Source organism: Balearica regulorum, chromosome 12 (assembly GCF_011004875.1).
Source record: "Balearica regulorum gibbericeps isolate bBalReg1 chromosome 12, bBalReg1.pri, whole genome shotgun sequence".
Taxonomy (NCBI): Eukaryota; Metazoa; Chordata; class Aves; order Gruiformes; family Gruidae; genus Balearica; species Balearica regulorum.
The window spans coordinates 7841954-7855345 of record NC_046195.1 but is presented as its reverse complement, the minus strand read 5'-3'; the positions used below and the strand labels follow the sequence as shown (position 1 = coordinate 7855345).

General features: G+C 41.5%; 2 protein-coding genes across 5 annotated transcripts in view; one reads left to right on the top strand and one right to left on the bottom strand.

The window, feature by feature from the left end:
• Positions 1 to 1009: 1009 nt before the first annotated feature.
• CCNB2 (cyclin B2) lies at positions 1010 to 6354 on the top strand. The gene is made up of 9 exons (XM_075764885.1): positions 1010 to 1168; positions 2317 to 2445; positions 2526 to 2651; positions 3053 to 3223; positions 3303 to 3461; positions 3781 to 4017; positions 4886 to 5026; positions 5616 to 5726; positions 6046 to 6354. Exons 1-9 carry the CDS (start codon positions 1139 to 1141, stop codon positions 6145 to 6147), a joined length of 1206 nt encoding a protein of 401 aa, XP_075621000.1. The 5' UTR covers positions 1010 to 1138; the 3' UTR covers positions 6148 to 6354.
• A 1449-nt stretch (positions 6355 to 7803) lies between these two features.
• Positions 7804 to 13392, bottom strand: part of MYO1E (myosin IE) — a 93071-nt gene continuing 87482 nt past the window's right edge. For all 4 annotated transcript variants that reach the window (XM_075764881.1, XM_075764882.1, XM_075764884.1 and 1 more), the window contains exons 27-28: positions 9410 to 9579; positions 7804 to 8905 (exon numbers count right to left, since the gene is read on the bottom strand). In XM_075764881.1, the coding sequence (XP_075620996.1) occupies positions 8829 to 8905; positions 9410 to 9579 (247 nt within the window). In that variant the 3' untranslated portion in view covers positions 7804 to 8828. The remainder of the gene's footprint in view (positions 8906 to 9409; positions 9580 to 13392) is intronic.

The following is a 13392-nucleotide window of genomic DNA, read 5'->3' as shown; positions in this document are numbered from 1 at the left end:
CAGTATGCATCAAATTACCTTTCATATAAAATTCCATTGTCAAAAGAAATCCTTTTGTATGCAATAAATAAAATGTTAGACTGGTATCATTCAAAATCTGTTTCTTATGCAAGTTTTTTTGTTGTTGTTTTGTGGGTTGTTTTTTTTTTTTTTTAATTTTGCCTTTGAGTCTCGATCTATAAGAATTCTGTTGTGTACATGTATTCTTACAGGTACTGCCTAAGAAAAAAATTCTCTTGGTAAAGATCAACATTTAGCCACAGTTAAATATGTTGATAAACAGAACCATCTGGATCTTAGGAACTCAGGAAAACTGCCCTTATGAAGGATATAAAAATAGTAACTTGTACATACGTGGGTGAATATATAATGCCAGTTTTGGGAGATTGCAGAATAGTTCTAACTAGACTTTTCTGTCAGGCAGCTACTGTAGAGTTGAAGTTCCCGAATCTCAGGACTAGTTAAACTGACTGTTACTAGCTTGTTAGTAGCCGACTGACATGCCTTCCTAAGTGGTATGTGAAATTTAAAATGAAAGCCGTTAATCTCTTTGGCTAGTTCCGCCTACTGCAGAGGATGGAGTTGCTCTTTTGAATGAGGTAAGCCACCTCTGCAGGTACTCTGACTGGTTCTGTAGTATTTAAATATACTGAGTTGCTGAGGGTTCAGTTCGGCTGAGTTTCCCGGCACCTTCCGTCAGTAAACTCGGTGAGAGGTGCAGGTGCCAGCTGGGGCCGTTAACTACCCCAGCTCTTGCTATCAACTGTTGTTCGCGATAGACGGCACAGCTGTACGTATTTTTCAGGGTAAAATCATCTTTTGTGACCTTGGGTTCGTCTGAACATGAGGTGAGGCAGCTGCGGCGCCGCCTCCACCTCTGCCCTCGCGCGCATGCGTCGCCCCGTCACAGGGCCTGGCTTGCTGGAAGTCGTTCAAACCGTTTCCTGTTTCGGAGGGGCCTGAGCAGGTGGACCAATCGAGCACGTGCATCGTACGAAGCTGCCCAATAGGAGAGCGGGAGGGGGTTTAAGGGGAGCCGCGGCGGCGCGAGGCGTCAGTCGCCGTTTTCGCTCGAGACAGCCGTTTTTTCTGTGAGGAGAGGCGCGAGCGGCTGCTGCCTCCTTTTATCTCCCTGCCCATGGCCCTGCCGGTATCGCGCCGCGCCGCTGTGAGTGCTGCTTGCGCCATGGGTGGGGGGTGGGAGTCGGTCCGGAGCGAGGGGGGCGATCGAGCGAGGGGGGCGATCGAGCGAGGGGGGCGATCGAGCGAGGGGGGCGATCGAGCGAGGGGGGCGATCGAGCGAGGGGGGCGATCGAGCGAGGGGGGCGATCGAGCGAGGGGGGCGATCGAGCGAGGGGGGCGATCGAGCGAGGGGGGCGAGCCGCCCACTGGCCCTGCCGTTCTTTCACCTCAGGCAGTTCAACGGTGGGGCCGCGGCGCGGCGCGAGGTGGGCACTGCCCCGCAGTAGGTTGGCGGGGGGTGGCGGCTCTCGGCGCTCTATCTGGCCGGGAAGCCCCTTGTGCTTCTGTGGGTACGGGCAGCGGCTGAAGCGGAGTGGGGCCTGCAGCTGGGCTGCCGGGGGGAAAGGAGAAGACTGAAGCTGCGCTGAGCTTTTGAGGGGAGGGGTAGTGAGTGGCTGCGCGCAGCCCTCCTCCCCCCGGGTTGGAGGGCACGAGCGCTTCACCTGGCACTGCCCTCAGCTTGCACCTGGACTTGGCCGCCTGCTCCTCCCCCTCAAAGTGAGGGGAGGGTGTGTGGGAGGAAGGGAGAAAGTTAAAGCTACTTAATGGGAAGGTGCAGGAAGGAAATACAAGAAACTGTTTTCTATACTCTTTTCTACTGTTTAATAACGTAAGTGAAACTACACAGTAAACTTTTGAAATCTGGTGGTTTCTTTGTGTGTAATAAAGGATGTTTATTTTTGTATGCATAACGTAACTTTTTAATTTAGTGTGTACATAACAAATTGCTTTGTTCATCTTCCTGGGAATACTGCTGTAGTTACAAAGTGTGTAAATAAAATAAATAGCGAAGTAGCAGATAAGCAGTCTAATGTTAAAAAGTTGTCAGGAAGAATGAGATAGGGTACATTGCTCTAATCTTGCAACACAGTTTCAGAGAGTACAATACTCCCTGAAACCTATACAGAGGAGATGTCTTCCTCTGAACATGAGTGAGCAGCTAGGAAATAAAAACTGGTTGAGTAATGGATAGCACACAGAGATACACTGGTGGTAAGTGTACAATGGAGTTAAGCATCTGAAAATTAAATAAAGGTGGTCTCTGACTTTCAAGCTGCATTTCTATTGGTTTAGGCTACTAGAGGGATGGAGAATGCTGACACTGAACTTAAAAGTAAAGCCAAACCTCACCTTACTGGCAAAAGGGCTGCTTTGGAAGAAATAGGAAATAAAGTTGCAACAAGAGGAACACGTATACCTAAGGTAAAGGAACATTTGAAATCTATCTATAAGGAAGATGTGGATTATTAGCTCTGTACTAATAGTAAATGTTTTCATCACAGAAAACAGAATGCTCTAAAGCGTCTATAAAGCCTACGAAAGGATCTAGTAAGATGACAAAAGTAGTTGTACTGCCTAAACCTCCAGCTGCTGTGAATCGAGCAATCAAAGAAACTGGTGTTCCAAAGGTAGGACATAGTGATACTGGTCTGATTCTTAATTTGATTTGCAACTTAGAGCTCTAACTTTAGAGTAGTTTATCTGTAGATGTATCTCTTTTTCCTGCTGAAAAAGCAAAGCCTCTGTACTGAGGTTTTTGTTTCATGCTTATTGTGCTTAAAGGCTAACGTTAAAGCAGCAGAACTAGCTGTTGAAGTACTGGATGAAGTTTCTGCTTTAGCTTGCAATTACTAGAAGGTCTTCTGATTCTGGTAGTATGGGATCTTGGTGAAAGCTTGCTGTGCTAGAATCCAAGCCATTTCAACTTCTTTTATCTTAAGAAATTGTATTAGTAACTAGAAAAATGTGGAAATGAAGGAACGTTGCAACTTAAACAGTAGATATGTAAACACTATGATCTGTTCCTTAGGTTCTGTCTCCTGCTCCTATGGATGTATCTATGCAAGAGGAGGATTTGTGCCAAGCCTTCTCTGATGTGTTGCTCAACAATGTAGAAGACATTGATGCCGAGGACTGGGAGAATCCCCAGCTCTGTAGTGACTATGTAAAAGATATCTATCTGTACCTGAGAGAGCTTGAGGTAGGTACGACATACTGAGTCTGGGCTTCTGCATAGTATAGTGTTAATCTTGTTGCTCACACAGCTCTTTCTCCAACAGCTGCAGCAGTCAGTCCGCCCGCATTACCTTGATGGGAAGACAATCAATGGGCGTATGCGTGCAATTTTAGTTGACTGGCTTGTCCAGGTCCACTCAAGATTCCAGCTTTTGCAGGAAACACTGTATATGTGTGTTGCAGTTATGGATCGCTTCTTACAAGTAAGATATTTTTCAACTCATGTTTGGATTAGGAGACTTGTTCAATGACTATGCTTTTACAGGAGTTTAGGATTTATCGTTTATAAATTTAAGAACCTGTGAAGTCTGTTCTTTACACAAGAGCTCTGTATAATGTAGCATCTTAACTCTGAGGCCGCGGTCCTCTTTGTTATAGGGACACTTCTGACTCAAAGTGGAAAATCTCATTTACGTTATAAGAATGAGCATTGTCATGCCGTTATTTTAAATTGATAAATTAGAATCTGTTTATCTAGAGTTTGACATTTTGGGGCCTGCTTTTTAAATTCCTGTTTTGCAGAGTCATCCAGTAGCTCGTAAGAGGCTTCAGCTGGTGGGTGTAACAGCACTGCTTCTAGCCTCAAAATATGAAGAGGTGTTCTCTCCTTATGTAGCAGACTTTGTTTACATTACTGACAATGCCTACACCAGTGATGAAGTTAGAGAAATGGAGATGATGATTCTTAAAGAGTTAAACTTTGATTTGGGACGACCTCTTCCAATTCACTTCTTAAGAAGAGCATCAAAAGCTGGGGAGGTAGGTACTTGTCCTCATTATCTAGAACTTTCCTATATGTGTAAAAGTCTGTCAGGATTGCTTCTGGCATTTTTATCATGTGATCTTACTCGCTTTTGCACACTGGATCAAGAAATATTCAGCTATGAAACTCCCCCGTGTGGAGTAACAGGACAGCATCACTGTGGCAGCCAGCAGTGGTTCACATTTAGTATTTACTGGGGCCTGCGTTCAGTCTCAGTGGCAGTAATTTTACTGCTAGAGTAAACTAAAGATACCTAGAGCAGAACCCTTGCTTTTAGAGTAATCTTTTGTCTGGTGATCAGGCTGTTCCCTAGTAAAAGAGGAGTAATGTTGCAGTTCTTCATAATTTTTGGATGCAAATATTGTGTTATTTAAGACTTAGAAGATATGCTTTCTCTTTGACCTGACCCTTTTTTCCCACCTCAGTAGTTTCACTTGAGTGAACTGCCCATACTTGAAGTGGGCTTCAGTTACCTCAACAGACCACTAGGTAATTTTTGAAGCTAGCTGCTTTAATAACGATCTCCTTAAGTCATTTTACACTTCCTCCGCCCTTCCCCCCTTAGTGTATAATAGAGGGAACACTTGTATCCCTAGTTGGGCAAAGCAGTGCCTGATACTGTGGTTTTCTACTAAAATCCCGCACTTGACTTTGTGTCTAAATTCTAAATGGCTGCTAGACTAGTCTAGTTTGGACTCTGGTCTCGATTTTGAGATGAGTGCCTGTTAAGGGTATAGTCCCTGGACCTTAATAAAGATTTTGTTGACTATTTTTTTGTCAGTTAATGAATACAATAAACAATCCTGAATTATTGTGATGAGATTAAGTGAGACTTTGTGGATTAACAAGCTCTCAATCTGATAGGCTGATGCTAAGCAACATACACTAGCAAAATACCTAATGGAACTGACACTGATAGACTACGACATGGTTCACCATCGTCCTTCAGAGATTGCAGCTGCTGCATTATGCTTGTCTCAAAAGATTCTGGGACATACCAAATGGGTAAGTATTTTAATCAAATTCATTGTTAGTAGTTTTTTCCTGCAGTTGATTGAATTGAAGCATTGAAACAACTACTTCAGAAAACTGCATTTAGGTTGGTAACAATGCTGGTGATCAAATGACAGTTGGACAGCCTGATGCATAGTTGCAGGTAGAAAAAGGAATATACCACTGAAAACTTCTATGCGAACACTCAGATATGAAAGAATTTTTCTTTTGAAAGTAGTTACAGAAGGCCATGCTGTAAATAAAGGTAGTAGATTTTCATAATCCTTGCAGTACACATAGAGTAACGAAATCATAGACCATGAATAGTGAATTGTAATTCAATTAGTGGTTACTCTTGCAAGGGTTTCTTCTTTTATCCTCTGTGCAGTGTAGAAATTTGGTTCTTGGCATTGATCTGTCCAGACTTCTACCATACACCAGAAGTTAGTCTGGATCTGTCTCCTAATCTGGCAGTACTACTACAGTTCCTAGCAATCCAGGCTAGTGCATGAAGCTTAGGGCGTTTGCTACCTGAAGTGATTGTGCCTTGAGCAGCAATCCCCATTTTGTAAATCTCAAATTTCTTACCGTTATGCTGCAGGGTACAAAACAGCAGTACTACACTGGGTATACAGAAGACAGTCTTATGATGACTATGAAACATATGGCCAAGAATGTGGTCAAAGTAAACGAGACATTAACAAAATACACTGTAAGTATAACTACTTAAGTCTTTTTTAATGTTTTGGAAATACCTTTGCTGCATATTGTGGCTCCTTAGCTAAATGTTCTGTATGTTATGTTAAAGCATAAGTTATTCTGAGACGCCTGTGAGAGGATGTTGCATTAGTACTAACTTCAAATCATTTTAGACAAACTGTACTCTTGCTACTTTGCAAGCTGGTTCAATTCTAATCTTGTTCGTTTTGCTTGGTTTCCAAGTAGTCAGGGTAATTTACCCAAAACTATCTGCCTGAATATAAATGCTATACATGTAAATCTTTTGTAACACTGTTCCTCTACCTCTGCAGGCCATAAAGAACAAGTATGCAAGTAGCAAACTACTGACGATCAGCACAATCCCTCAACTGAGCGGCAAGATAATCAAGGACCTGGCTTTGTCACTCTTATGATAACCCTAGGCAGCCAGTCCTGATGGTATACGCACTTTGTCCTTATTTGCCTATTGAGGCAAAACTACTGTTCTTTGTACATAGCGTTCCAGCCTTTCCATGGACATTTAAGAGTCACTCAGAAGGTGAAATTTTAAACTTGCTTTGTAATACAACACTCTACCTAGAAATAAAGTTCCTCTTTTTCTTTTAAAAAAAAAAAAAAATTGTGACTGTGAATCTTTAAGGCACTGCCTAGGCATGTCTGTAATTTCATGTCCAAGCAGGACATTTGACTAAATAGGTAATTGATAAAACTTACAGTTAGATGTGGATGATTATTCTCAGTGGTTGTTTCTAATGAGAATCTCCAGGCTTTATAGTGGGTTATATTTAGTAACTTGTTCCTTTCACTCTTAAGGTAAGAAAGAAGAGGCAGACAGTTCATCTTTTCTTGGTGTACCTTAAAGGATACTAAATAGATACTTTATTTCAGTGCCTTGTCCCAGATAAGTATACAGGAATTTCTTTTTTCATAGTTTGTTGCCTTCAAGTTCAAGTATGCTGGCTCTAACAGATAGTACTAACTAGCCTTGTAAATCTTTGTGCTTAGGTGAACATAAGACAATGTGTTCTCTGTCTTTCTGTACCTAAACAAAGGGAGCTAATGGCAGGAATGTGATGCTAACCGCTGTAGGTGTGGAACTAAAGGGATGAGACCTTTTGAACTAGCTCTTAAAACCTGTTCCGCTTTTGGACAAAGAAAGCCCTAGTTTTTAATTGCTTGTTCATTTACCCACCCTCCATTCCGTGTCCGTCCGTGCCCCCCCCCCCCAATGAACTTCTATGCGTGGGAGAATACAGTCAAACCCACCATAAGTAGATTCTTCCTTATTACTTAACAATTTGCCCCTTCTGTTTCTAATAAACATCGCTATCTGTATGCTAAAGGAATACAAGTATGTAAGTAATGTAACTTTTCTGCCTTGATAGCTCATTTAAGCCTATATGTTAACTTAGTCCTATATAAGTAATGTTAAGTTACAGACCCTTAGGTTATTCTCTAAGTTATACTGAACTCATTACCTCCCTTCTCCCAGTGTCTCCTCTTCATAAGTGTGCTGGCTCTGATGTAGAAGGCAAGAACCCAATACTACAAAATAGGCCTAGACCTCAATGCTCCCCTGTGGGAAGGATGTTGAAGCTACTGAGTTTTATCTTCTCAAGCAGGAGACTTCTCTCTCCCATAGGATAAGTAAGCCCAGCACTTAATGCAAATATCTTTTGATCCTTTGTATGTATATGATCCCCCCCCTGCACTGAGGCCCCAGTTTCTAGCTTCCAGAAACAGCTTCTACAGTCAGTCATCTCTTAATGGAGATGCAGTTTTAAGTGTGCCTGAATTAGGCTTCAGTTACAGTTGGGGGGGGAATTCAAGTCTTAGCTGTATCTTAAAGCTTATGCAATTTCTTAACATCAACATACACAGGGTTTTTTTTTTAACTGCTTTTAACAAGAAAAAATGTAATGCACAGCACTTCAGCTGGGCATAGTGAAAATGGTTCAGAGCAAAGGAAGGGTGGGGGTTTTTTCTTTAGAAATCAGTGCAGTAAAATCCATCGTTGTTGTGAAGGGATCTATCTGTATATATAACAAACTGTACAGAGAACAGATCTGTTCAACTAATTGCTTCTTGTGTTTTATTTTATGGAGGTTCAGAAGGCAAAGCATGAATGCTGATAACTGTATGGCAAGCAACAACCACTCTGGTGTGGGAGGCAATCAGATTTAAGCATTAACACTTTTGCTTTTGCCATTTAAAAGGAGTAGTGCATATCTGTAAGTACCTGGCATAAAAATTCTAGTAGAACTACTTCATGAATAAGAACAGTGGAATACTACATTATACATTCATACATATTTCTATCATACTCAGTTTTTATATACAGTATAGGATCTGTTTCTATAAATGTACAGCTCTGCATAAAGACACTTCTTATAACAGGTAGAGCATTAAACATAAATCTAACATGGGCCAGCCATATTATAATATAAATCTTGAAGAAGGCAACATTGTTTAGCATACAGTACTACTTGGTTTTCTGTTTTAACTTCTTATAGTGTCTGTTGGAATCCCAAAACACATCAGCAAACACAAACCAGTTCCATTACAACTCTGTACAGAATTACTTAAGTATACCATCACAGTAGGTTTTTAGATGGTAATATCCCGAATGAGCCTAAATCTTTTTGATATGTAGCAGCATACTTAACATGTTTCCCAGAATGATCTGCATTAGAGGAAATGTGCATTTAACATTATCTTCAGTAGATAATTAAAATGGTTACTGATACTCAGCTGAAGGCACTTATTAAATACATGCCTTTCAAAGTCCCTGGTCCTAGACTGTAAAGCACCTTTCTGTTTCAGGAAGATGGGCGATTTGAGCATTCTTCACTTACTAGGTGTTAAAACCAGGTTTTAAATATAATAAATAATTGGTAAGTATGTCCATTGCTGTATGCTTCAGAGACAAAAGATCAAAGTCTGTGCTGTGGGTAATTTTCTTCCTGCTCATGTACAACTTTACTGGTGAAAATACTGCTGAGAGCAGCAGATCTCAGAAGAACAGTGTCCTGAAGGCAAGGGAAAACATAGTCAATCACTGGTAGCATCATGCCAATTTTTGTCCGACAGTCTTTTATATCTTGGTGACATAATTGTTGGGAAACAGACCTTGTTTCCCTCGTAGTCTTCCTGTCCACCAGCCAGAAGGATCTATAATAAAGAAAGCAAAGTAAGTAGTGAGGTTCTGTGAACCTTTTTGTATACTTTGAGGTAGCCTTGCAAAGCTATTCCACTAAAGGACTGAGAAAAAATGATTTGGAGAACCTGAGCTTGCTAATTTTTTGGCCATATCACTGTGCCTTAAGAGGTTGCTTTGGAGACCCAAAGAGTTGAAACTGCTTTATTACTTTTTGGTGGTTCTGCTATAGCTGTGGTTTAGGCTAACTTTTAGCCAGAGCCTGTGATAGAATTACTCTCTAAACTTCCAGATCTGCAGTACCAAGTAACACATACATCATTGATCTTTCTCTTGAGTGGTTTTAAGTGAGCAGATGTGATTGGTGAGGATACTTTGCTCCCTGAGCTATTGTAGAAATTTGCATGCCTTATGAGGGAAGATAACTGGAGTGGCTCAAAAAGTCATGTTGTAACTACTTCTGACAGTGTACCTTCAGGGTTAGTACTTAAGTAACAAAACCTTTGATCTCTACGTACCTTCTTTAATTATATCAATCACATCGTTGGCATTAAAGCTAAGTTCATCTGTGTCCTGAGCGTCATATGCATACAGTGCCCTGCACTGCGGTACCTGAGGCTTAGGTTTTGGCTGTGGTTTAGGCCTTCCTCCAGCTGGTGGGGGTCGGTTTGTTGTCTGCCTGCGAACACTAATGGGAGAAAAAATGTTAATATGCTTCAAAGCTTAGGACTTAAACCTAAGCTTTATCAACTCCTCTGTCCTAATGAATTTATTCTAAAGAATATCACAGAACAATGGAAAAAAGATTCTCTTAAATGTCACAACAATTAAAACCAGCAATGTAAGACTTCCCTGTGAAAGGGACAGAGTTGCCATATCTTTTCTACTGAAATGGATGAATAGGTACTTCCAAACAGCAGTTCAAATGCATAGAAGATATTTTAGTGCTCAGGCTGGAATGTAAACAAATGTGCACATGCAGTTCATGCATATCTTGGCATCTACACAGCTTAGTCTGTCTCTCCCAGTGCCCCAACTTCACTAGGGATTTAGTTTCCGGTATTGAAAACAAAGTTCTAGCTCACAGGCTTGCTACTTTACCATTCTTGTGACTAAGCTGTAAGAGAGACTGCATCTCTTTTAAGTTGCCTCAGATTCCAGGGCCGTCTATGGGCTTGTTCTGTTATAGTCAGCTCTGAAGCAGCAGGGGAGATGCTGCACAAACTCTTTGTCACAGCTGTGACTGCTCCAGAGATTAGGAAGGGCAAAGAGGGAAGAAATGCATTTTGCCAGCTCATCAGCTAATAAAGGCTGGAAGAGAGAACAGGTATTAGATGCAACATGTCAGTTTAAAATCATAAATAAATATGCTAATTGACTAAAAATGTTGCAGTGATGTGGAGGGGACTGAACTGCGATTGTGTTGTGTAATGCTATTACAACTTTACACAGCTCTTGCAGAAAAGGTTTATAGTTACTTATGTGAAGTCCTAGACTTAATTTCTGTCAATATGTCTCTGTCTAGTTCTACGTTTGTGTAGAGAACTGCACCAGAAAATGAGCTTTGAAGTATGGGTTAACAGCATTTCAGTTCTAAATTTAGCTACTGGGAGAGAGGATTTTCTCCTGTTGTTCAGCAAGTAGTGACTTTGCTTGGGATAGGATACATTGTGAAACCTAGACCTAAGTATGGAAATAAAAGTCTTAGAAAAGTAGCTCAGCTTTTCTGCAACCACAGTAGAACAAGAACATCTTAAAAGAGATGTTTTGATGGTGACAGCATGGTGTTTTTTTTAAACTAAGGTTTATAGTGGATTGTTAGTGATAGCTAGAAATTAAAGGTGTAACAGTACCAGTGTATCCTTCTCAGCAGCTTTGCTAAAAATAAACTTAATTCTAACCCTTTAAAAAAAAAGTATAGCTATAATGGCTGTGGTTTTGAAACACTAAATTCACGACTTGTCTAGCTCGCTCCTTGAGTACAGACAACACTACAGCTTTCCCTTTTGAAAAAGAACAGTCCTAGAGAAATATTTACCTGATACCCACTGCTGAATATAGTAATATTGTTTCTTTTTAGTATATTAATGAAGGCTCTCATAATGCTCAGGAATATAGCCTTGCAAATGTCACTTGTGTGTGAGTACTCCCTTTGGTCTGTTACTGCTGTAAAACTCCTCTAGGATGTTTGGTTTTCATAGTGGTGAATGTACTGGAGCAAGTTGAGGGTAATAATGCTGGGAATGGTACTGAAAAGGAAGAACTGGAAGGAAGAACAGGCAGAAACCCTCAGGTATTCTGAACTCCTCCAATTCTTTGTGAGCCTGACCCTCTGCTCTGGACTGGCTTTGGGAATTGTCTATTTGAAAAATGAGCTGCAACTTGGCTAGATTAGCATTTGGTCCAGTTGAGTCCCTAATACTCGTGCTGGCCAAGGGCAACAACAGTTTGTAAGCAGTGAGAACTAAAGTGCTGAAAAGGAGCACAACTTGTTTTGGTGGCAGTACTGGATGGTGAGGTATTAGTACCAAGCAAATTAATGCCTGACCTGTGGTGGTGCCTTGTAATGCTTAGCTGACTCGCCTGTGTGCAGGTCTCCATGCAGAAACCATGGGCACAAATCTCTGTAGTTCCCATGCAATGGCATGGATTTGAAGTCACATCCAGTCCCCATGAATAAGATTAGGAAAATGAGTGACGAAGGGAACTGCCAGGTAAATTCTTTTAAGTACCTCTTTACGGGTCTTCTGTTGGAGGGAAGAGCTGCACCTGACAGGGCCTTGGCCCTTCTGCCTGACTGCTGCCGCACGCAGGTTGCCCGGGCAGTGCCGAGCTGGCCCAGCTGGAGCCCAGCGGGACTGCTCTCGCCAGGGGCTGCCAGCAGAGGGCGCGCGCCTCACGCATATGCGCGGTCCCTGGCAGGGCTGCTGCAGGGCCGACAGAGCCCCGCTTCCAGAACGGGAATGGGGCCCTCAGCCTGGAGCTCCAGCAGCATTTTCAGAACCGCAGCGGTTGGTTCGTGTGCTGGTTGGTTGGGTTCCCCCCATCCCCCCACTGTTTACCCCGAGGAAATTGTCCTCGAAGTTTCTGCTTACAAAGTGATACTGCTGATAGTGTTGCAATACTCTCTTCTGCTTGGAAGAGATCATAAAGATTATAAAATGGCCCTGGAAATACACTGAAATATGCCTCAGTAATGGTTAGTACTGATAGGGACAATAACTGGGTTGTATTAATATTATGGAGATTAAAAATTGGTCTTTTGACTATGTGCTCAGAATATGGCATTATTAGCATTAACAAAGCATTAACCACTGTCAAAATACTCCAATTCCTAGACTATTCAAAACGACTTTCTGAAGTCATACAGATGTAAAATCAAATTATTACCTACTTGTTTCAATGCCCACCTGAAATTATCCTCACTGGGCTGCACTCTACTCCTCTCAGAGTGAGTGCTTGCTTTAAGAAATGCAATTCAAAGAACTTGTGGGGTGTACTAGACAGGCAGCACCTCAGATACTGGAATATTAAGATCTAAGAAATTACTTTGGTAGACTCTTTTTAGATGTTCCCTTACCTTACACAGTAGTGTCCATATTGCTACTGCATGTTGCCTACAGCTGTAGCTTGCTTTGAAAGAAAAAAAAAAAACCCAACCAAAAAACAAAGGAACAAACCAAAACAAACAACCTTCACTCCCCAACAACCTCTTCCCTCCCTACCTCTTTCCTCAGAATCATAAGCTATGTTACTAGTGCTCTTTTGTCTTGTGGCTTCCTATAGAGAAGCTTCACTTCCACAAAAATCCATCCAGGAGGGAGCAATGGATGCCTGCTCCCTACTTGTTCTGGTTGCAATTACTGCTGTGACTGTTGGTGGGTTGTTTGTTTCTTTCCTACCACTCTGGAGCATGCAGCGTTATCAGTGAATACTAGGGCAGGCAGTGAAGATGTCATTCTAATATAGTGTGTTTTGTTGTTGGGTTGGTTTTTTGGTTTGGTTTTGGTTTTTTCTTCCTTTGGGCTACATCAATCATAATTGTGATTTAAAATGGTAATTATAAATAATAGAAGCTTTAATATGTGCTAATCATCTTTGTAAACTCGCAACACTGAAACAGATGGTGTGTACCCATAGGATTAGGAACTGAGTATGATGCAACTGATCTTTTTAATCCAATGTGATAGTTCTTATCGCATTATGTACTTGGTAGCTGCTACATTTTACAGTAATGCAGGCATCAGTCAGTTGTCTCACAGAAATCACAACAGCTTTATCCTATGGCTTATGGGTTTTTTTGCTGCTACGTGAACTGTAGTCTCAAGACACAGTATAAGTCTAGTATTAGCAAAATAGCTTCAACAGAATACGTTGACATGCGAGAAGAAAATTTCACCACTTAAAGGCATGGAAGTTACTAGTTTACAAAGATGGAAATATGTCTAAAAGTGTTAGCATATGCTGACAGTTCTGAAATTGTTAAAGTAGTAGCTACTTG